This window comes from Leuciscus leuciscus, assembly GCF_965113295.1.
Source record: "Leuciscus leuciscus genome assembly, chromosome: 20".
In the NCBI taxonomy this organism is placed as follows: Eukaryota; Metazoa; Chordata; class Actinopteri; order Cypriniformes; family Leuciscidae; genus Leuciscus; species Leuciscus leuciscus.
In genome coordinates, this window is record NC_138744.1 from 37,250,403 (window position 1) to 37,274,884 (window position 24,482).

Below are 24,482 nucleotides of genomic sequence, written 5' to 3' on the forward strand. Positions count from 1 at the left end.
TTCATAAACTCATCAACTAACCATTCAGAAATGTCCTGTTGCTTCTACATGTTGTCACTTCTTCTTGAGTCTCTCCATCATTGTCTGACTCCGGTTTGAACATAAAAAGCTAAACGTTTTTGAAATGTTCAGTGCATGTGTGTTTGAGGTAAAAGAACACGAGCTCTTGAAGCTCCGCCCCCTGTGCCAGGAGCAGCAGCTCATTTGCATTTAAAGGGACAGACACACAAAACGGTATGTTTTTGCTCACCCTCAAAAAGTGAAAATTTTAACATGCTATCTAAAAATATCTATGGGGTATTTTGAGCTAAAACTTCACACACACACTCTGGGGACATCAGAGACTTATTTTACATCTTGTGAAAAGGGCATTATACCACCCCTTTAATGTCGACGGCGTAATCTATCGCCCAGCCCTAATCCCGAAGCGTTGATGGGTTAGAAAGATCATAAACCATCTGATTTCTAGGTGTCACACACTGTGAAAGCATCTCACTGGCTTTTTTTTTTGTCTCAAGAAAAGCATTGTCAGAGTTTTGACGTATGGGATTGGGAACATTTGGCATTTACAAAAACCCACACAGCGGGTGCTAGATTAGGCTTTGTTCTCCCTTCTTTTTTCCGGCAGTAACCAGATGGCAAACCTCATTCTCAACATTAGCTAGGGAGGCGTTTCTTGCAAAAACTGTGGCATTGTGCACAGAGTGCGCCGTAGCATGTGAATGATGCATGCTGGGAGTCCTGTGCCCGAGTCTCCTGCATGTGGAATGATCCTATGGACTCACGCTACACCAATTTTTTCTCATTCAGGCACAAAATGACAGATGCCAGGAGTCCTTTTGGCACAGCGCTGTGTCTTTATGACTTATCGCCACTGCTGATAAATATAGTCATTCCCCGCTCAAATCCCTCTAATGCTCCTGGAGATCATATATAAAGCATAATGGTGCTGGTCAGCCGTGTGAAATGCTCGGAGGTTTGTCAAAGGAAGGGTTTTTTCATCCCGCAGTGAAGCTGGAAAGCCATCGAGAGAAACCTGCATTCACAAAGAAAAGCACGGTTATTGGTGTTTCATGCACAGCAGTGATTCAGAGTGCTTTACATACAGTACTGTGCAAAAGTCTTAGGCATGTTAACGTCTCCGAGACGCTTGAAGAACCCTTCCTGCAAAGCTCCCTGAAAAACTATGCACAAGTGTACCTGGACAAAAGCCGTTTTAAACGCAAAGGGTCGTTACGCCATATATTGATTTGAATTAGTTAATAGAAGTTAAATCATAAATAAATTCAATTTGTGATTTTATTTTTTAAAGCATTCTCACTTTACAGCATTTTAACACAAGCTTTTCAGGAAGGTTTCTTCAAGCGTCTCGGAGACGTTCCCGCAGTCCTTCTGGATTTAGTCTGTCTCAGTTTCTTCTGTTTCTTCATGTAATCACAGACGGACTTGATGATGGTGAGATCAGATCATACCGGCTGTTGTCAGACTCCATGTGCATACACAAATCTCACTGGATTATTACAATTAATGTAAACTGATATTTCCTACTGACACACTACAGCAAAAGATATAAATAACTGACTTAAAACCATTTTTTGGGGGGGGGGGGGCATATTAACATGCCTAAGACTTTTGCACAGTACTGTACTCAAATTAGGAACGCACGGCCACCATATCGGTATCGGCCGATATTTGTTTGGTTTTAATGTTATCATTATCGGCCTGATGAGAAAATTTGGCTGATATATTAAATATAGGATATATTTCCTTCAGCTGAGACACTTCAGATGTGCGCTGTTGGCCATGATGGTTTTGAATGGCTTGAAATATGATAGGAATCACTTCAAAAAAGGAAAATACAGTAAAGTGCAAGTCTGTCATATCGGCTACATAAAATTATAATGAGAACATCATTGGGACATGGCATTTAATGGTGAGACTTTTGTTTTTATAATCATGCTCTCAAAAATTATATAAAAAATTTGGATTTAGATTTATCGACCAAAATATCGGTTATCGGCTTTCAAATATAAAGAATTATCGGTTATCGGTATCGACAAAAATGTTATTTTTGTGCATTCCTAACTAAGTTGAAAATTAAAAGGGCAATATTCTGGGATGATCTCATGAGATGCATTTTAAAACAAAATAAAAATATTTAAAAAGTAAGAACATTAAGACTATGTTAATGATAATAGAGTTGTAGGTTGTAGCACTAAAACTATGGAGAAGAATGAGCTTTTTTGAGTTCTCAAGGGAATTTCTGGTTTTGCATTATATTTTCACTGTAAAAGAAAGTTAAAGATTTAAAATAAAACAACACTCTAAAAAATGCTGAGTTGTTTTAACCCAATTTGGGTCAAATATGGACAAACCCAGCCGTTGAGTTACATTTTTTAATTACATTTTTAACCCAACGTTTGGGTTTGTCCATATTTGACCCAAATTGGGTTAAAACAACTCCGCATTTTTTAGAGTGTTGTTTTATTTTAAATCTTTAACTTTATTTTACAGAGAATGTAAAATGTAACAGTAAAATGGTAGAAGTATAAAGTGAAGTAGGGTAGTTAACCAAAAAAAAGCACAGAACAGGTACAATTGACATATTTTAGAGGAATTGAACTATTAAAAATGAATAGTAATGATTATTTAAACTCAAATTCGGCCTGCATTGTTTTAACGGAATTCAGTCCAAATGCTAAAATCCGACGAGCGAAAGTTTTTCGAGAATTTTTTCCTTTGAGTTCCAAAACATCTATTTATATCCGGGACCTTCACAATCAGCCGGTGGGATGCAATCCACATCCGAATATTTCCACAGTTATCAGCTTCTCTGTAGACGACGGAGGTCAGGACTTTTTGGGGATGTGTTTGGGTGTTGATATGATGCAATTCAAGAGCGGATTAGGCAAACGCTTGATGGCATGTCACGTTCCTTGGCAGTGCTAACCACAGATATCCAGCGAGTTTGACCTTGTCGAAAGGGTTAAGAGGGATCATATAGAGCTTGGAGGGGTCGTTTGTGTGCTTGTTTCTGCACTAAACATCCAAGTCCTTCTGGAAGTTAGTCAATGTCACAGAGACACTGGCTTTCATGTGTGAAGAGCATTACTTTCTTCACATACACAGACTGTATTTAGAGCTGTTAGTATTCAGGTTTCATTAAAACAGTCACCAAGAAAAATTGTAATTACTTTTATTACAATTAAACATTTCTCTCCCCATATTATCATTATTGTAATGCAACTTTTCAACTGTAAAAATGACTGGGAAAATACTAAAACCTGAATGTTTATCTAACACTACTGTAATGCAATGATTTTAGTAAATAAAAATAATAATGAATTAATAAGCATACATTAATGTCAGTCCAATAAATACTATTATGATTTAAGCTACTGTTCTAACGTTTGAGGGTCAGTACGATTTTGTGTTTTAAAAATTAATACAGAAAGGACGCATTAAATTGATCAAAAGTGACATTTGTTTCAAATAAATGCTGTTCTTTTGAACTTTCTATTCATCAGAGAATCCTGAAAAATAAAATGCATCACCGTTTCCACATAAATATGAAGCAGCTCAACAGTTTTCAACACTGATAATAATCCTAAATGTTTCTTGAGCATCAAATCATCATATTAGAGTGATTTGTGAAGGATCATGTGACACTGAAGACTGCAGTAATGATGCTGAATATTCAGCTTTGATCACAGGAATAAATTACACTTTACTATATATTCACATAGAAAACTGATATTTTAAATTGTAATAATATGTCACAATTTGTAATGTATTTTTGAACAAATAAGTGCAGCTTTGGTGAGCGGAAGAGACTCTTTCAGAAACAAAAGGAAACCGACTCCAATGAATAGTAGTGTATACATACTTTACACTTTAAATATGTAATTATAAATGTTTTGCAATGCAGTAATAAATGAAACAAAATTAGAGGGAAAGGTCATGAAAACAACAATACAAAATAAAAAATGTTTAAATTATAATTTGACCTTCCTTTTTTTTGCATCCTTATTTCCCTCATCTATAAAAATAAACTAAAAATCAGTTTGTACTAAAGCAATGCACATGTGCTGTGGACATCAGAGGAAATGAGTTTACAGGAAGACTAACTGAAGAAGCTGCTGTACCCGAGCTGAAGTAAAACAACAAATAATGATTAGTTCTTGCTGAGATTTGTGCAGTAAGTGCATGCGGCTCAGAGAGCCATTCAGATCGTTCGCTCTCTCATTCGCTTTCCTTGGTCCCGTCAGATGAGGCTAATGACTCAATGCAGTCAGAGGCAATCTAAATGATCGCTGCCAGAACCAAAGTGCATCCATATTTATCTTTTTGGTCAATCTCCCATTAGTTCTGAAAATAGGGAGGTTTTAGGGGGTAAGCCAAACACACAAACAAATTCATCTTGGACTATCGTAATCCATTAGGTCCACTCTCTTTCTCTTTGAGGCACAGTGTTTTGTTTTCCAGCCAAATGTAATCTCATTGAGGAGAACGGATGGTCAATTCTCCCAAGTGTGGGGCTGGTCTAGTGAGAAACGACGGTCCTAAATACTCGTTCGAGATTGCCACTACATCAGCTAATTTCCCTAATTACTCACCTCCGCTAGACCAGGACACCAGCTAATTAGCCCATCTACAAGCTAATTAATTAAGTGCATGTGAAGGGCAACAGTGAAGGAACCCGCAGTTCACAAAGCAAGGAATCTCATAACCCTGACAAGACCAGCTTGAGTCCGGGTTATGATGGTTAGTGCTGGCTTAGGGCGTTTACACACCTGAAGGTCCGAACCAAAGTTCACGTTTTGATACATTTTATACATTCGGTAAGTTTTGATTTGGTTTCACATTGCAATTATGCGAGGCGAGCGCACTAAATAACTTCACATGACGTACTTGCGTCCTGTCGTCATCATTATGAAAGGGATGATTTATAGGCATTTTGTCACGTTTTGGGTTTTGTTTCTTGTTCTTGTCATTAATAGCCGTGTTTCCATTACCCTTCAAATTGCGCAAATTGAAATTGCGAATTGAAAATACGCCCGATGGAAACACGTCAATTTCGCAAAAACTCCCATTTATCTCAAAAAAGTTTTCCCGCTCGCATGAGGAGGTTTTCCAGGCAATTCGAAAAAGGAATATTTCGCAAAACTGCAATGGAAACATTTTTTGCGCATTTACAGGTCAGCTGACGTAGATGAGGCGGTGTGATTGGACAGAATACGAGACAGAGTTCTTTATTAAATTCATAAAAGACTAAAGAATTAAAGGAATACTGGATTCTAAACCTCAAATAAATGCCACAATCAAGACCTGGAAGCAGAAATGAGGGAGAAACTCCCAGAATGGCCAGTGCAGTGGCTGGGATATAGTACATAAACCTAACGTCCGTTTTTGGAATGACGGATCGCGAGAGGAAAAAATTACGTTTTAGTCGCATAACATCGGTTCATGGAAACGGCGTCATTTCGCAATCATTTTTTATCGATATTTAGAAAAAAAGCGCAAAAGTTTTGCGCAAATCTGTAATGGAAACGCGCCTTCAACATCGGCTGCATCTTGACATTGATTGGTTTGTAAACGGACGTGCGTCTGACGTCAGTGTGTTGTCAGTTCGGCGGGAAACTTTGACAAGAATAAATAAAAAAATAAAAAAACGTTGACAAGAATGAATGAACAGACGCGTATCGTTGCCACTATACTGTTATTATTACGGCATTACTCCCTGCAGCACCAGCTATACTCGAGGCTAGTTCACATTCGCCAAATGAACGTCCTCGAGAAGAGCGAGCAATCCTGCGGGAACCACCGGAACTTCCTGTAAATGTTCTGAAAGTCCAAATCAAACAGAAAATGCGTTCACACTAGAAACGAACCAAACCTTTGATTAGTTTGATCCGGACCAAGACTAGCTCTTTTCGTCTGACCAAATTCGGTCTGTTTGGTCCGGACCGTGGTCTGGGGAGGTTTCACACCTGTAATTTTGATTCGGATCAAACTGAAAAGTCAGAAAATACGGACCAAACAAGGCCCTTAGACTGGATGGCCTTTATTACTTTTCTCTGCCATTAAACTAATTTCATTCAGTCTAAAGGTCCTTCCACACCGAGTCCGAAATTCTCGTTTGAAATTTTTGCACGTTAAAAAATAAATACGACCTCACGTTGTGTCAATCACGTTTACACACTGCCTCCGAAACTTTCGTCCGTCATAAAAAAATCGGATTGGGTTTCATTTTCTGCGTTTTTCGCATCCGTAGCATTTTAAGAGGTGTTTTGACAATTCAGAGCCACCGTACAAGCGAACGCCAAAATCCAGAACTCTTCAGGATCAACTTGTCTTCTTTTAGCTAGCAAAGCATCAAACTGAGCCACTGAAATCCTAAAGTAAACTTTAAATCTCTCGGGATAATCCCGAAGCGAACTCTCCTTCCTCTCTACACAATCTCAGGATTGGATGGACCCAATATTTCCTCTTTATTTCCCTCTTTTTAAGAAGAGAGACGACAACAAAATCATCCTCACTGCCTGAAGACTCCATTTTGTATTGTTTAGCAACTTTTTTCACAACAGATTAATTTATACTATGCAAGGTTTCTGTGCGTGGCAAATTTTTAGGATGACGGATACAAAAAAAACACATACGAAAATGTCGGACTCCGTGTGCAAGGGCCTTAAGTCTGGGTTATGATGGTTAGTACTGGCTCGAGGTCCTTGCACACTGAGTCCAGTGCGTATTAATTAATTAAACCGTTCTAAAATATTTGCAAAACAATACAAAATGGAGTCTTCAGGCAGTGAGGATGATTTTGTTGTCGTCTCTCTTCTTAAAAAGAGGCAAATAAAGAGGAAATATTGGGTCCATCCAATCCTGAGATTGTGTAGAGCGGAAGGAGTGTTCGCTTCGGGATTATCCCGGGAGTTTCAAAGTTTACTTCAGGATTTCAGTGGCTCAGTTTGATGCTTTGCTAGCTAAAAGAAGACCACCAATTTCCGTGAATCAATTGATCCTGAAGAGTTCTGGATTTTGGCGTTCGCTTGTACGGTGGCTCTGAATTGTCAAAACACATCTTAAAATGCTACAGATGCGAAAAATGCAGAAAATTTAACCCGATCCGGGTTAAAAAATTCGGAGGCTGTGTGTAAACATGATTGACACAGCATGAGGTCGTATTTATTTTTTAACGTGCAAACATTTGTGTGGAACTCGGTGTGGAAGGACCTTTAGACTGAATGGCCATTCCCACTTTTCTCTGCCATTAAACGAATTCGATGTTTGACATGTCCACAGGTGCCGAGCTCTTCGGATTGTTCAACTACCCGGGTCGCCGTGAGGGTCAGTTTAAGTACTACACAGTTAAAGTGCCTCTACGAGTGCAACCGCAGGGCGAGGGCATCTGCACGCTGGAGGCGAACTGGCTCGATCACATGACCCAACATTTCAACAACGGAGCTTCACTAGTGGACGGATACTTTCAGCTGGCCAGCGACAACGGTGAGTTACTGTGATGATGCGACTGACATTCAAAGAATAAGACATTTACTTTTGTTCGCACACACTAGATGCCATCAGTAAACCATGAGACCTTGATATACAACATGGTTCTGAAGATTATATGTTGATTTATATTATATATATATATATTATATGATTATATTATGTCATATCATACATACCTAGTTATTAATATCATATTGCAAAGTAATTCATGGACAAAATACTACATGGTGCTGGAGTTGGAAAAACAACTTTGTATTACCATGTTTTGTAAAATGGAATAAATTACATGCATAAAAATGCAAAATTGAATCGGCTAAATACATAAGAACAGAAATAATAATAAAATGTATCAAATAAAATTCTGAATATTAGATTTCTTGTTAAATGTAATGCATAACAAAAATATATAAAAATTGTGGGAAACACTAAACTGAATTAATACATTAATTCCAAAATGGGAAACACAACAAAATTACAAAATATACATTTTAAAAATTAAATAACTAAATAAAAAAATTCAGTTAAAAAAAGAAAAACAAACATTGTATTACTATTTTTCCCATTATGTATTTCTATGGTATAAGGCGATTTTTAAAGTCTCCCTGTAGTCAATAATTTCATCCCTTAAAACTCATCTTTGATCACCAAAATCACATCACAAATGATCACAAAAATGCTTTAAAATATCTTGAATGTAACTCGACACCCTTGCCTAATTAGTATTCGTGGTTCTATGAATATGCAAATGAGCCCCGCCTCCACTCACTCACTCAGCTCAGAGATCCACTGGTTGACGATCACACGTTGATCTGATTGGTTACAAGGTAGTTTGTGACGTCAGAAACACCAGCGATTTCAAAGCGTGTGTTTGAGACTGTCTTTGGTTCACTGCAGTTTTAAGGAGAAAATACTCAGCAATGGTGTCGACTTATGAACTTACACATGCTTTGTCTTAAACGTCACAAAATTAAAATTAAAAATTAAAAATTTTACCACAGGAGGTTAAATCCTAATAAATGTATTAAAAGTGTCTTCTAATAAATGGATCAGTGATTCAAAAAAAAAAAGTGATTGTTCCTTATTTTATTCCGACTCATTAATTAATCATCCAATTAAAATACCTTGTGGGGTTTGAGCACTGAAAGCGTTTCAACATGAGATCTTTAGTGTGGATCTTATTGCGCTGTGGGAAATGCACTGGTGGTTTGAGTTCTGCTTCTTTGATGGCTAGCCGAACATAAGCTGTTTTGTGGCTGGGTTATAACATCGGGGACACTGGGAAAGGAGGGTATTTGTCATCGTTTAGGGCTCTCTGGATCTTGAAGTGGTGACGATGTGGCAAGAGAACGTGTGCAGCGGTAGCAATGACGCAAAACCCAAGCCTCTTATTAGTTAATTAACTTCTTTTAATGACTCCCCCGTTCACTCAGAAAACCCCTGCCAAGTGCAAATCCACCAAGGGAAATCCTGAAGTAATCACTAAAGCAAAGACTGGAATTAATTTGATTTTTATACTCGCTGAGGAAAATAAACGTAGTGTTCGCCCGTGCAAAACCCAAGCTGCGTTCACACTGCCAGCAACTTTGCTGCAATCCGTTTTCTTGCATTTTGGAGGAAAAAAAGCCTAAACATAAATGGAATCAGATCATAAACCGCCTAATATTCGTGATGAACGAGAAACACGATGCTCTCTGTTTATCTGAGGTGAACGCATGGGCACTAGTGTACGAAACCCTTCAGGCTCGGAGTGAGACATGCCAATGGTTATAGCAAAGTTGCTGACCGCTAAAATAACTTAATCTGGCCAATTACACCTATTTAAATCAAGGAAAGAGAGACACCAATTTTTAAGAGCAAACATGTTTGATTAGCTGATTAAAATTAGCTGACATGTTTGATTAGCTGATTAAATGATAAACTATTTCCTCATAAAAGTGGGTTATTCAGCCTCTTCTCAGTCGACATCTGTTCAAAACAAATGGTTAGTACGCTTTCTTTCTGCTAAGTTTGCAGGCTTGCCTTTGAGTGGCTTTGATTGAAATTTATGGGATCATGTCGCTTTGTCGCTGCGTGTCACTGACTGAGTTCAATGCAAATCTGTGTGAGTCATTCAATGCAAATCTATTGCTGCTTTATCTATTACCAGGTAAAAATCACAAGTCCAATAGCTTAGAAAACTAAAAGTACATCTCGATTGAACAAACCAGGTGATATGAGGGATCATTCATGTCCGTAAGTTAAGAAATGGCGTCTAATACTTAGTAAATTAACTGAGCAATAGTTATTACTTATGCTTGACTTAGCAAAGACCACTAATAAACTGATTTAAAAAATGTAATGCATAACGAACTAAAATGTATTTAAATGTGGAATACACTTGATGAAAAAAAAAATGGTATGTATAAAAATACCAAAATTAAAAAAATTACTGAAATAAAATAAAATGCATTCAGAAGTGGAATATATAATATTTAAATGTGGAATACACTTCAAATAATTATGATGAATAAAAATAAATAAATAAAAATGGTATGTATAAAATACCACAATTTTAATAAAATAAAATAAAATGCATTCAGAAGTGCAAAGCATAAGCTTATTAAGCGTCACTAAATATTTAAATGTGGAATGCACTTAAAATAAATAAAATGGCATGTATAAAATTATAGGTAACACTTTATAATAAGGTTCATTAGTTAACATTAGTTAATGGATTAACTAACATGAACTAACAATGAGCGATACATTTGTCACAGTATTTGTTCATCTTTATTAATGTTAATTAATAAAAAATACAGCTGTTCATTCATTGTGTGTTCATGTTAGTTCACAGTGCATTAACTAATGTTAACAAATACAACATTTGATTTTAATAACGTATTAGTAAATGTTGAAATTAATATGAACTAAGATTAATAAATGCTAAAGAAGTGTTAACTAAGGTAGCTGACTAATGCACCTTATTGTAGGATTCAGATTTGGAATACATAACCTTATTAAGCATCACTAAATCAAAATGTAAAGAACACCACAATATGTTTCATGACTCGAGACAAATGATGGTGTTCATGTCAGCGACACGTGCAAAGGAAAACAACAGTAGTGTTAAAGCGTGAGGACGGCAGAGCCCTGTGGAGTCCGGGAACAATGTGATATATCAAAGCCCCGCCAGCATGTAGACTTTTCATAAGTGTCTGATTACATGAAAGGCTGGAGACGCATTCATTATCAGGCCTGTGAGAAGCACATGGGCCAGATCTCGCCAAATTTAGCTTCTCTTTTGAGTCTGGCCTGTGAATGCGTAATGAGAGCTCCATGGTGATGCACTCCCACAGTGTCGTCTTCTCGCTGTAAACATCAACACGTCCGTAATGTGAGAGGAAGATGCACACGCATATACGACAGAACACGACCCGAGAACCCGGCTCTCCGGGAGAATCTCGGGAAAACATGTCAAGGTCACGTTTCACCTCAAAAGCAACAGGAAATATTAATGATAAAAAAAAAACACGAACAAATTCTGCTTGCAAATCTCACGGATGCTAGGGTGTTTTCGCAGGTTACTGACTGCCTTAAAGCGTAACTCTCAGCAAAATGCAACCGAGGGTCTTTTTGTTGATCTACCCGAGGCAAACTTTGGTTTAAAAGCATAATTAGAATGGAAACGCCACTTTTAAGTTTGACCGTATTTTCATTTTTGGTCAAATTGCCTTGTGAATGGGAGTGTTTGGGGCACGACTGTGATAGCATCAAAATCGCTATTTTTAAAACACTAATGCGGCTCGACACAACATGAAACTGTGCTGGAAGTCTCACCAGCGGCTCTACACATGAACTCCAGCATTGAGAACATTGTGTGTGTACACAGAGTTTACTAAAAAGATTAACAAAAAGACCCTAAGTTGCATTTTGCCGAGAGTTACCCTTTAAAGGGCTGGTTGATTATGATTTGACTTTTCTAACTTTAGTTAGTGTGTAATGTTGCTGTTTGATCATAAACAACATCTGCAAAGTTACGACGCTCAAAGTTCAAAGCAAAGGGAGATATTTGCTTTTAAAGAAATCGTGTTTTAAGGACTACAACAAACGGCTGGTAGAGACTACACCACATTCCTCCCGGGTTAGTGACATCACTAACCCTAAAATTTGCATAAACCCCACCCCCTGAACACGATTTATAGATTATCAAGACAGAATATGCTAATCACTGACTAGAAGATAACTACACATCAGCTTCATAAACTCATCAACTAACCATTCAGAAATGTCCTGTTGCTTCTACATGTTGTCACTTCTTCTCGAGTCTCTCCATCATTGTCTGACTCCGGTTTGAACATAAAAGGCTAAACGTTTTTGAAATGTTCAGTGCATGTGTGTGTGAGGGAAAAGGACTCGAGCTCTTGAAGCTCCGCCCACTGTGCCGGGAGCAGCAGCTCATTTGCATTTAAAGGGACAGATACAAAATAGTGCTTTTTTGCTCACCCTCAAAAAGTGACAATTTTAACATGCTATATAAAATATCTGTGGGGTATTTTGAGCTGAAACTTCACACACACACTCTGGGGACATCAGTGACTTATTTTACATCTTGTGAAAAGGCCATTATACCACACCTTTTAATCTACAGTAAGTTTGGTCTGTTTTAAGTCAATTTTATCATTTTGTCCATTATATCAAAATCAAAATCAATCGCCACAAAAAGTGCTTGAGTAATAATGATGCCTGTCTTCACATCATTTTTGCACTAATCATAGTTTGCATTAAAAATAATGAAGCTCATTTTAAGACCACTAAGATTTTTTGGGGTAACACTTTACAATTTGTTAACATTAGTTTAATACATTAGTTAACATGAACTAACACTGAACAATTCTTCTGCAGATTTATGTCGATCTCAACATTTACTAATACCTTTTTAAAAATCAGAAGTTTTATCTGATGAGTTAATGCACTGTGAACTAACAAATGCTGTAAAAAATATATTTATCATAGTCAGTTCATGTTAACTAATGCATATTAGTTAATTATTATAACTATAAATAGATAGACGTTTTAATATATTATTAAAATGTTTTTTTTTTTTTTTTGCATTGTGACATTATAGTGTCATCATTGCATTTTAATATATTTCATATTTGTATATTATTTTAGGGGCATTTTTGGATAGATTAAAGCTAAATTGAATTATTAAAAAAAATGTAAACTAATAAAATGCCATTCACAAAACAAAATTAATAAAACTTAAAGCTAATTCAAAATACCAATAAATATTATAATAGTATGTAAATAATAAATAAAATAAAAATTAATTTCTTTGCATTATGTTAAAGAGATTGTATGGGGGAAATGTTTAACTGTCATGAACATGTAAATGCTGAATGATCCTGAAATAGGATCATGTTGTCAAAGATTTCACATTTCTTTCTATTAGTTTTGGGGGTGAAATATGACCTGGACATGTTCTAGACAGAGTCTGTAAGATTAGTCCTCCTATTTGATAGAAGATCAAAAAGATAGTCTTAAGAGATCAGCAGTGGCACGGCCTCGACCTCCATCTTCAGAAACTGTCCTCGGGTGGTTCTGATATGAGTTTATCCACCGGTCCAGGGGTGGATGGGGGGTTTTGTGCCGGCTTAAAGTCTCCTGATGGATTCTGCTCTTTGTCGATGCTGTTGGTGTGGCGTTCTGCTCCACTGATTTACTTGTGCACCCGTCTAGCTTTGCTTCAGTGACATTGAAGTTGTCCAGGAGAATGTCCTTTATAAAGAAGCTTTCCTTTAGCCTCTCGCGCCCTTAGAGACGGGTTTCCATGGTGAGGGAAAGTGGGAGGCAGGAGTCGAGGTTTAAAGGGATAGTTCACCTAAAAAAGAAAATTAGCCCATGGTTTACTCTCCCTGAAGCCATTCTAGGTGTATATTAGGGCTGCACGATATTGAACAGAAATGCGATAACTCATTAAATAATACGATATTCAATAATGCTTAAAGTGTGTAAAATAAACTTAAATTATCTTTAAAATATATGTAAAATTAAATAACCTACACGTGTTTCACATTATTTTTGTGACAAGAAAACATCCCTAAACTTCTGCCAGTGAACATCAGTGTTTTACTGTATATAAGAAGTGTTATTTTAACATCAGTGTAAACCTCGGGGTTCAGGTTATCCTACATTAGGGTTATTTAACAACACAAACTCAATAATCAAATGTAAAAAATAAAACACTGCTTAGTTTTCACTGTATGAATTAAATATATCCTGATTCTTATTAAAGCTACAAAAGTTATTCAGCCGAGAGCAGCGAGTGATTTTCTCTTTGTCTTTAGTTCATGATCGCAGTTATTCTTATTCATATGCATTTGCGATATTTCAATTATTCCGATATATTGTGCAGCCCTGGTGTATATGACATTCTTCTTTCAGACGAATACAATCGGAGTTATATAAAAAAAATGTCCTTGCTCTTCCAAGCTTTATAAAGGCAGTGAATGGCTGTATGTCTTTGGAAGACCAACAAAGCACATCTATTCATGATTAAAGTGCTCGACACGGCTCTCCGGGGGTTAATAAAGGCCTTCTGAAGTGAAGCGATGTGTGTGTTCAAGTGTTACTCTTTTGGCGTAAATCAATGGCTAGTTATTTTAGTCGATAAAGCTTTAAATATGGATATCTTTCTTACATTCACTGCCATTATAAAGCTTGGAAGAGCCAGGACATGTTTTAATATAACTCCGATTGTATTCGTCTGAAAGAAAAATGTCATGTGTGACCTTGGACCACAAAACCAGTCTCGAGTCGCACTGGTATATCTGTGGCAATAGCCAACAATACATTGAATGGGTCAAAATTATTGATTTTTATTTTATGCCAAAAATCATTAGGATATTAAGTAAAGATCATGTTCCATGAAGATATTTTGTAAATTTCCTACCGTAAATATATAAAACATGTATTTCTGTGAGTGAATGCTGCACAATCGTGAACATAAATGAACAACTTTAAAGGAGATTTTCTCAATGTCTAAATTTTTTTGCACCTTCAGATTCCAGATTTACAATAGTTGTATCTCGACCAAATATTGTCATATCCTAACAAACCATACATCAATGGAAAGCTTATTTATTCAGCTTTCAGATGATGCATAAATCTCAATTTCAACAAACTGACCCATGTGACTGGTTTTGTGGTCCAGGGTCACATGTACACCTAGGATGGCTTGAGGGTGAGTAAATCATGGGCTAATTTTCATTTTTGGGTGAACGGTCCCTTTAATGCGATGGGTGTGGCGTTGAGTGGCACCCATCAGACCAGCACTGAGTTTGCAGATCTTAATGCTCTCGGCTCAACGAAACCGCTGCAATTAAAGATTCATACGCTCCACAGGAGAGCAACACGGTGGGCCACAGGCTCATCACACTTCCAGGTTTAGCTCCCGCTGAATAGACGCCAACGATGTTGAGTAAAAGGTTTCTTTTGTCTGACTTTTGCACCGGGGCGAATTTCCCCCTCCTCAGAGAAGAATACGCACCCGCAGCTGTCACACATTCATGCGCTTGACTATTCATGCTGTTCTGCCTATATTCAGATACCACGAAGGCACGGAAATTCAGCGTATGAATTTCCAATAAGGTATTATCTTGCTGTGAAAGGGATTTTGGAGATACCTCCAATGTCATTTTCCTGATGCACAAAAGGACCGGAGAATGAATGGGACCATTTTGAACAGGTCCATGAGTGAGAGAGAGAATGACAGACACACAGAAGTGAAGAGCATCATTTTTTTTTTTTTTCTGTTAAAGTCAACGTGAAATCAAAATTGATCCTTTTTATTTGCTTAATACACGTACCTGGTCTTATAGGGCTCGTTCACACTGCAGAGGGATACGAATGTCACTCCTCTTCTGAGAGCTCAATCTCTGTCTGAACAACAAGGGAATAGAAAATGCTTTTTGGGTTGGATGTGGATGGACGGACAGAACAGTAGAATGACAGACAGACAGACGGAAAACAGATGACTAGACGGAACGATAGAATGATAGATAGATAGATAGATAGATAGATAGACAGACAGACAGACAGACAGACAGACAGACAGACAGATAGACAGACAGATAGATAGACAGAACACAGTTGACTAGACGGAATGATAGACAGACAGACAGATAGATAGATAGATAGATAGACAGACAGACAGACAGACAGACAGATAGATAGATAGATAGATAGATAGATAGATAGATAGATAGATAGATAGATAGATAGATAGATAGATAGATAGATAGATAGATAGAACACAGTTGACTAGACGGAATGATAGATAGATAGATAGACAGACAGACAGACAGACAGACAGACAGACAGACAGACAGATAGACAGACAGATAGACAGAACACAGTTGACTAGACGGAATGATAGATAGACAGACAGACAGACAGATAGACTGACAGATAGACAGATAGATAGATAGATAGAACACAGTTGACTAGACGGAATGATAGATAGACAGACAGACAGACAGATAGATATAGATAGATAGATAGACAGACAGACAGACAGATAGATAGATAGATAGACAGATAGATAGATAGACAGATAGATAGACAGACAGACAGACAGACAGATAGATAGATAGATAGACAGACAGATAGATAGATAGATAGATAGACAGATAGATAGACAGACAGACAGACAGACAGACAGATAGACAGACAGATAGATAGATAGAACACAGTTGACTAGACGGAATGATAGATAGACAGATAGATAGACAGACAGACAGAAGATAGATAGATAGATAGATAGATAGATAGACAGACAGACAGACAGACAGACAGACAGATAGATAGATAGATAGATAGATAGATAGATAGATAGATAGATAGATAGATAGATAGATAGATAGATAGTAGGGATGCACCGATTGGGAAATTCTGGGCCGATACCGATACCGATGTTTAACATAACAACTTGGCCGATGGCCGATGCCGATGTTTTTTCTTTTTGTTTTTTATTCCTTCTTTTGTGCCACGGAAACATACAAGTCTTTCGGCTCTTGATCACACTATTAGGGCTGGTCCGAATACCATTTTTTGAGCTTCGAAGCTTCGTTAGTAATGAACATCGAATATTCGAAGCTTCGGAGAGAGAGGGTGCTGAACATATTCTTCTCTCTAATAAAGGCAGGAATCTCTATGTGTCTGTATGTCCGTTTGCATTTTGATTATTTCGAGAACCGTTCATCCAACCGACTTCACAAGGGAGTGCATGTCGCATTTGGTGCAATATAGACGGACACGCGAGACGCGACATTCAGAATTAATAAACTTTTAGTAAACTACAGAACAGCGCGAGCGGGAAGCGGCGCACCTCAAGCGGGCAGGGCTTATATGCTCCGAGAACGGACACTGGACTAGTGATATAAAACGCACGCACACTGGTCTGTTAAATTAAGCAATACTTTTAATGTAGTCTAATATTTTTCTGACTAACAAATTACTGACACAGTAAAGGGTAGATTTAAATAAAGAAAAACGAAATAGAAATAAAGAAAAACGAAATTTAAATAAAGAAAAAACAAAATTTAAATAAAGAAAAACGAAATTTAAATAAAGAAAAAACGAAATTTAAATAAAGAAAAACGAAATTAAGTTCAATTAAAAACGAGATTAATTTAGATTGATAATAACGGGTAAAAAGGCTAATACATTTTGTTTCTATTATTCTATTTTCCACAATGTCAAAGCAACGCAGCTTAACCCAAAACACAAGCTCAGGCATGCACTTTCTCTGTAAGAACGTGTCTCACGCAGGCAGTGTGCAAACTCCAACCTGTTAACAATGGAACACGTATTGCAAACTGCAAAACGCTGATCTTTCTCTGAAACTGTAAAATATTGCCACACGACCGCCATCTTCTTTGCTTAATCTAAGTTACTGAGGAGAGTGCGCGGGTGCCCTCTTCCGTCTCGGTATCTCCCCCCGCCCAAATAAAAAGAGGGAAAAAAAGTTTCTCCTGAGCACAGCGTTCATGACACATATCATCGGCGAATTTCATTTTTATTTCCCGATGGCCGATGGCAGTTAACGAGGCAAATATCGTTATCGCATCGGTGCATCCCTAATAGACAGATAGACAGACAGACAGACAGACAGACAGACAGACAGACAGACAGACAGACAGACAGATAGATAGATAGATAGATAGATAGATAGATAGATAGATAGATAGATAGATAGATAGATAGATAGATAGATAGATAGACAGACAGACAGACAGACAGACAGACAGACAGACAGACAGACAGACAGACAGACAGACAGACAGACAGACAGACAGACAGATAGATAGATAGATAGATAGATAGATAGATAGATAGATAGATAGATAGATAGATAGATAGATAGATAGATAGATAGATAGATAGATAGATAGACAGACAGACAGACAGACAGATAGACAGATAGATACAGTGCCCTCCACAATTATTGAACCCCCTGGTAAATATGATCAAAATTGGCTGTAAAAAATAAATCTGCATCGATTATCCTTGTGATCTTTCATTCAAAAAATGTGCAAAATTCTAACCTTTCATTGAAGTAAAAGAATTGAAAGTGGGGGGAAATCACATTATGAAATAAATGTTTTTCTCCAAAACATGTTGGCCACAATTATTGAAACCCCTAGAATTTTTTACGAGTAAAATATCTCTGAAGTATATTCCCATTAATATTTACCTTTTTTAGTACACCAGGGTGACTAGGAACATGAAACTGTCCAGCTATGACTTCGTGTTTCACAGGAGTTTAAATATGAGGAAACACAAAGGCCAAATCCCCTTAATCATCCATCACAATGAGTAAAACCACAGAATACAGTTCTGATGTGTAGCAAAAGATTGTTGAGCATCACAAACTAGAAAGTGGCTGTAAGACAATAGCTAAAGAATTGAAAATCCCCATTTTGACCATCAGGGCAATAATTAAGAAGTTATAACCAACTAAAGATGTTATGAATCTGCCAGGAAAAGGACGTGTGTCTATACTGTCTTAATGCATGGCGAGTATGAAAGTTTGAGTGGCCAAAGACTCTCCAAGGATCACAGATGGAGAATTGCAGAGATTAGTTGAGTCTTAGGGTCAGAAAGCCTAAAAAAATAATTATCAAACAACCCCTACATCCCCACATGTTGTTTGGGAGGGTTTAAAAAAAAAAACCTCCTCGCTCATCCAAAAACAAATTCCAGCAAATGTAATTGTCAGACACGACTGGATCTTCAAACAACACAGGGTTCTGTGGTCAGATGAGACTAAAACAGAGCTTTTTGGCAGCAAACACACTAGATGGGTTTGGTGAACACAAGGATAAAAAGTACCCCATGTGTACAATTTAATATACCATTGGATCTTTAATGTTGTGGGCATATTTTTCTGCTGGAGGTCCTGGACTTCTTGTTCAGATACATGGCATTGTGGATTCTATCAAATATCAACAGATAAAAAATCAAAACCTGACGCCTTCTGCTAGAAATCTTATAATGGGCCGTGGTTGGATCTTCCATCAGGACAACGATCCAAAACAAACATCAAAATCAAAACAAAAATTTGTTGTGGAGCACAAAATGAAGCTTCTGCCATGACCGTCTCAGTCCCCTGACCTGATGAGTGGGCTGAACTGAAGAGAAGAAGCACCAACATGGATCTGGGAATCTGAAGGATCTGGAGAGATTCTGTGTGGAGGAATGGTCTCTGATCTCTTGTCAGTTATTCTCCAAACTCATCAGGCATTATAGAAGAAGACTCAGAGCTGTTATCTTGGCAAAAGGAGATTGCAAAAAGTATTTAATAAAAGGGTTTCAATAATTGTGGCCAACGTGTTTTGGAGAAAAACATTTATTTCATAATGTGATTTTCCCCCCACTTTCAATTCTTTTACTTCAATGAAAGGTTAGAATTTTGCAAATTTTTTGAATGAAAGATCACAAGGATAATCGATGCAGATTTATTTTTTACAGCCCATTTTGATCATATTTACCAGGGGGTTCAATAATTGTGGAGGGCACTGTAGATAGACAGACAGATAGACAGATAGATAGAACACAGTTGGATGGATGGATGGATGGATGGATGGATGGATGGATGGATGGATGGACAGAATGATTATTTTAGAATGACAGTGTATTTTAACTCATATTTCTCCCGGGTTAATGTAAGACATGGACAGACACTAGACAGTATTATGGATCTGAATCTGTGTAAGTGCAAGGGTTTATAGTAACAGGACGTTCGGATATACAGGAGCGCAGGAGTGGAATAAGTTGACAATGGACATTAAGGTTTTAACAGATAATGTTGGTTTTAGTAAAAGAGTGGAGAGATTGTTTATTAGATAGGATGGTTAATAAATATGGATATATATCTTTATTTATTTTCGTGAAAATGTCTCGTTAAAAGGACCACAATGGAAATAAGTTAATGCAACTTTCTTGTGTTATCCTTGACATAGAAGTTTTGCTACTGTATTGCTACTTTTTATGTCAACTCAACTCACTGATGGATGGATTGATGGATGGATGGATTGATGGATGGATGGATGGATGGATAGGACACAGATCACTAGACAGAACGACAGAATGACAGACAGACTTTAGGCCTTGAAATCAAACACTTCACCTTTAGCAAAAATGCTTTCACATCATGTCTGCAAAGTAAGCTTTACTGCAGTTCATCTGCTGAAGTGACTGACATTCACACGTTCACATCCTCCGACATCAATCTGCATCGGCCGGATTCTGCTCCGCGTCGTAAAATATACATAAGCTGTCTTGAGCATTAGCAGCTCTCTCTGGCACACATACCTAAATCTAAACGCTATCAGTCAGTCACGGCGACCCGGCCAGACTGAACTCCACATATCCCAGCAGTCTCTCTCCATCAAACACACAATCGCTCGCCCGTCAATCTCCATGAACGGCCCTTATTGAGCCGACATTCAGTGTGTCTGTAGAAAAGAGCACTCTGTCGGACTCGCTCACCTGAGACATCGCCGTCCGTCCAGACGAGCTCGGCAAACAAACGCCGTGACTCCAATCCTCACCACTGAACTGGATAATATTCTGATTGTTCAATCCAATCTGACCTCTGACCTGTAATGCTGCCGGAATCATAATCACACACTGTTCGCTCGGTGGCCAGAGGAGAGCTGAGCGACTGGGTCTGGGTTCTCCCAAGGTTTTTTATTTCCATTCTGTCACTGATGGAGTTTTGGTTCTTCGACACTGTCGCCTTTTCTCGTCTTTTGGCTTGCTAAGTTGGGGATATTTCATTTAATATTCAACAATATTATTGATCTGCCTGCATTGACACCATTATATGAGAACTGAACTGAGCTGGACGATGACATCACGGTTTTCTCCAGACCAGCTGTATATATAAATTAACTAAATTAATAACTTTTTTACAACACAAATGAACCATCACTGAACTTACTCAAGCTGGACTGTGACGACTGTGTCCAAACCAGACGCGATGTGATAAGATTCCAGCGACAAATATTTGTCGGTCCACACTAGACGCGACTGCGAGATGCGTAAAATGAATCAAAACCCACAGCCAATCAGAACAGCGTGTGGGCGGCGTCTGCCAATCAGAACAGTGTGTGGGCGGAGTCAGCCAATCAGAACAGGAGTCAGCCAATCAGAACAGTGTGTGGGCGGCGTCAGCCAATCAGAACAGTATGTGGGTGGAGTCAGCCAATTAGAACAGTGTGTGGGTGGCGTCAGCCAATCAAAACAGTGTGTGGGCGGAGTCAGCCAATCAGAACAGGAGTCAGCCAATCAGAACAGTGTGTGGGCGGAGTCAGCCAATCAGAACAGCGTGTGGGCGGAGTCTCGCAGCACCAGAGAGTAATCTTGACGGCACTCGCAAGAAAATGGATAAGTCGCTACATAATCAAATTCACAAATATTACACCATTTAAACATTATTAAAATACATAGGCTGAGTTACTAAAACAATCTTTGTCAAAGAATACACTTGTTTGTTCACAGTTTGAACGTTCTTGTTTCCGTTTGTTTAATTTCAAGATCTGAGGTGAATTATCCATTGTTGCTTTTACAGCTACAAAGCTGGAGCACTAAATGATATTCAAAGTCACATTACACGCTTTTAACATTAAATAAAGCACATACACAGTCTGGTCATGTCTGGTTAGGACAAACACTCTGATTAACATGGAAAATAACCTTTTGTCGTGTCGTCGCGTGTAGTTAGCACACGGTGTGACGCTATTTTCTTCTAGAAACAAACTTTTTTGTTGCATTATTTTCCTGTTATCTCTGTAAAGCTGCTTTGAGACAATCTGCACTGTAAAAAGTGCTATATAAATAAAGGTGACTTGACTAGACGAGCTCAACAGCTGAGCCAATCTCCCGAGTGGACTTTTCCAATTACGATCCCAAGTGGGAACATCTAATGCATGGTGGCCGGAACAATGGCCCCGTTGGAAAGGCCGGTGAGATGTCTTCAATTGAGTAAGTGCAGCCTTAAATAGGTTTTTTTGATGGAAGAATGCGCCGCTCCCCTCCCTTTCCCGAGAAAACCCTTTCCCGTCAGGCCCCGTCAAGGGTCGCCCATCCCTCAGTCCCCTATAATGTAATCTGGAGTGTCTCCCAGAGCAGACGGGGCAGCACAAACAGTATTAGTGTGTAAATGGAGGAAGGGTAATAAGGAAGCTCTAGGGCCGTGAGAGGACACTGAGCAGAAATAACTCGGGATGAGAGCCGGTTCCCAGACGCCCGTGTGTTCGTCTTCAATACTCAGCAGAGCTTATTATCCACCCATATATAAAGATCAGTCTAAAACAGGGCGAACGCAGGAGCCGCGCGGGGAAGCAGCGACACCAGGCCATTAAAATGTGTCGCTCTTGCTTTATTTATTTCATCGGGAATGATTCACATTCCAACATGGATGTGTTGGTTAATTAGCCTGGTCATTCATTAGTCTGTGTCTGTCTGGTTTCTGTCACTCTTTCTTTTCTTTGAAATATTTCAAATGACTTGCTCTTCTGCATATATTCTCACTAGTTATATTTTTATCAACTTGAATTATATTTAATTACCATACCGTTATATTTAACTACCCTCTTTCTAAGCTTTTGTACATTTAACAAATAGATAGATAAAAACGAATGATGGATAAATGGATGGATAGATAGATAAAACCGATGGATGGATGGATAAAAATGAAGGATGGATGGATGAATGGATGGATAGATAGATAAAAATGATGGATGGATGAATGGATGGATAGATAGATAAAAACGAAGGATGGATGGATGGATAAAAACGAAGGATGGATGGATGAATGAATGGATGGATAGATAGATAAAAATGATGGATGGATGAATGGATGGATAAAAACGAAGGATGGATGATGGATAAAAACGAAGGATGAATGGATGGATAGATAGATAAAAATGATGGATGGATGAATAGATGGATAAAAACGAAGGATGGATGGATGGATGGATGGATGGATGGATAAAAACGAAGGATGGATGGATGGATGGACGGATGGATGGATGGATGGATGGATGGATGGATAGACGGATGGATGGACGGATGGATGGATGGATGGATGGATGGATGGATAGACGGATGGATGGATAGACGGATGGATGGATAGACGGATGGATGGATGGATGGATGGATGGATGGATGGATGGATGGATGGATGGATGGATGGATGGATGGATAGACGGATGGATGGATGGATGGATGGATGGATGGATGGATGGATGGATGGATGGATAGACGGATGGATGGATGGATGGATGGACGGATGGATGGATGGATGGATGGATAGACGGATGGATGGACGGATGGATGGATGGATGGATGGATGGATGGATAGACGGATGGATGGATAGACGGATGGATGGATGGATGGATGGATGGATGGATGGATAGACAGATGGATGGATAGACGGATGGATGGATGGATGGATGGATGGATGGATGGATGGATGGATGGATGGATGGATGGATGGATGGACGGACGGATGGATAGACACTGACTCTGTGTTCTCCTGTTCTCCTCAGATCTGCTCGTCCGGACAGTGGAGAGTGTGTTTGTGTTCCAGGAGAGCGAGGAGAGCGACTCAGCGTTCGACGCTATAGTGGTGGAGCAGTGGACCGTCATACATGTGAGTCACGCGTCTGCATGCTGTTCCTCAAACACTGTCATTATTTGCACAAACTACAAAAAAAATGTTAATTACGCAAAACTGAAGACAACATTCTGGAAGCGCAGCCTGAGGTATACACATGTTTTTCTATCCCGGTGGGGACTGAATGCACACACACTCATGGGGACTCGTGTCACTGTGGGCCTAAATTGGGGAAACAAGCTCAAATTTTAGTTTGATGGGTAGGTTTAGGGGTTGGGTAAGTGTGTGAGCATGTGTGTGTGTGTGTGTGTGTGTGTGTGTGTGTGTGTGTGTGTGTGTGTGTGTGTGTGTGTGTGTGAGAGTGAGTGTGAGAGTGAGAGTGAGTGTGAGAGTGAGTGTGAGTGTGAGTGTGTGTGTGTGTGTGTGTGTGTGTGTGTGTGTGTGTGTGTGTGTGTGTGTGTGTGTGTGTGTGTGAGCATGTGCGTGTGTGTGACCGTGTGTGTGTGTGAGTGCGCACACCGGCCAGTGTTGTGTTAGTTAGCACTGTGTACTGATGCTATCAGCGTAATCGAGTTTTGAGCTTTATTGTATAATCCTTCAGCTCTCGATCTCTCTCTTCTGCTCGGCCGTGACGGTGTGTCTGAGTGAAGGACACACTGTTTCTGCCCAGCGTTACTCAGCGCCACTCGCCCGACAGCCAGCGTTCAAACCTAAGTCAGCTCGACATTTCCCAGCATTCAATACGACTGTAATTTAACGATCCTGTGAGCTGCGTGTATATCCCGGCCATCGGACTCATGC

At 38.8% G+C, this 24,482-nt stretch overlaps 1 protein-coding gene across 2 annotated transcripts in view; it reads left to right on the forward strand.

The window, feature by feature from the left end:
• rftn1b (raftlin, lipid raft linker 1b) overlaps positions 1–24,482 on the forward strand; it is a 125,474-nt gene that overhangs the window by 64,837 nt on the left and 36,155 nt on the right. For both annotated transcript variants that reach the window (XM_082150097.1, XM_082150098.1), the window contains exons 6-7: positions 7,306–7,509; positions 23,614–23,717. In XM_082150097.1, coding sequence (XP_082006223.1) covers positions 7,306–7,509; positions 23,614–23,717 — 308 coding nt within the window. The remainder of the gene's footprint in view (positions 1–7,305; positions 7,510–23,613; positions 23,718–24,482) is intronic.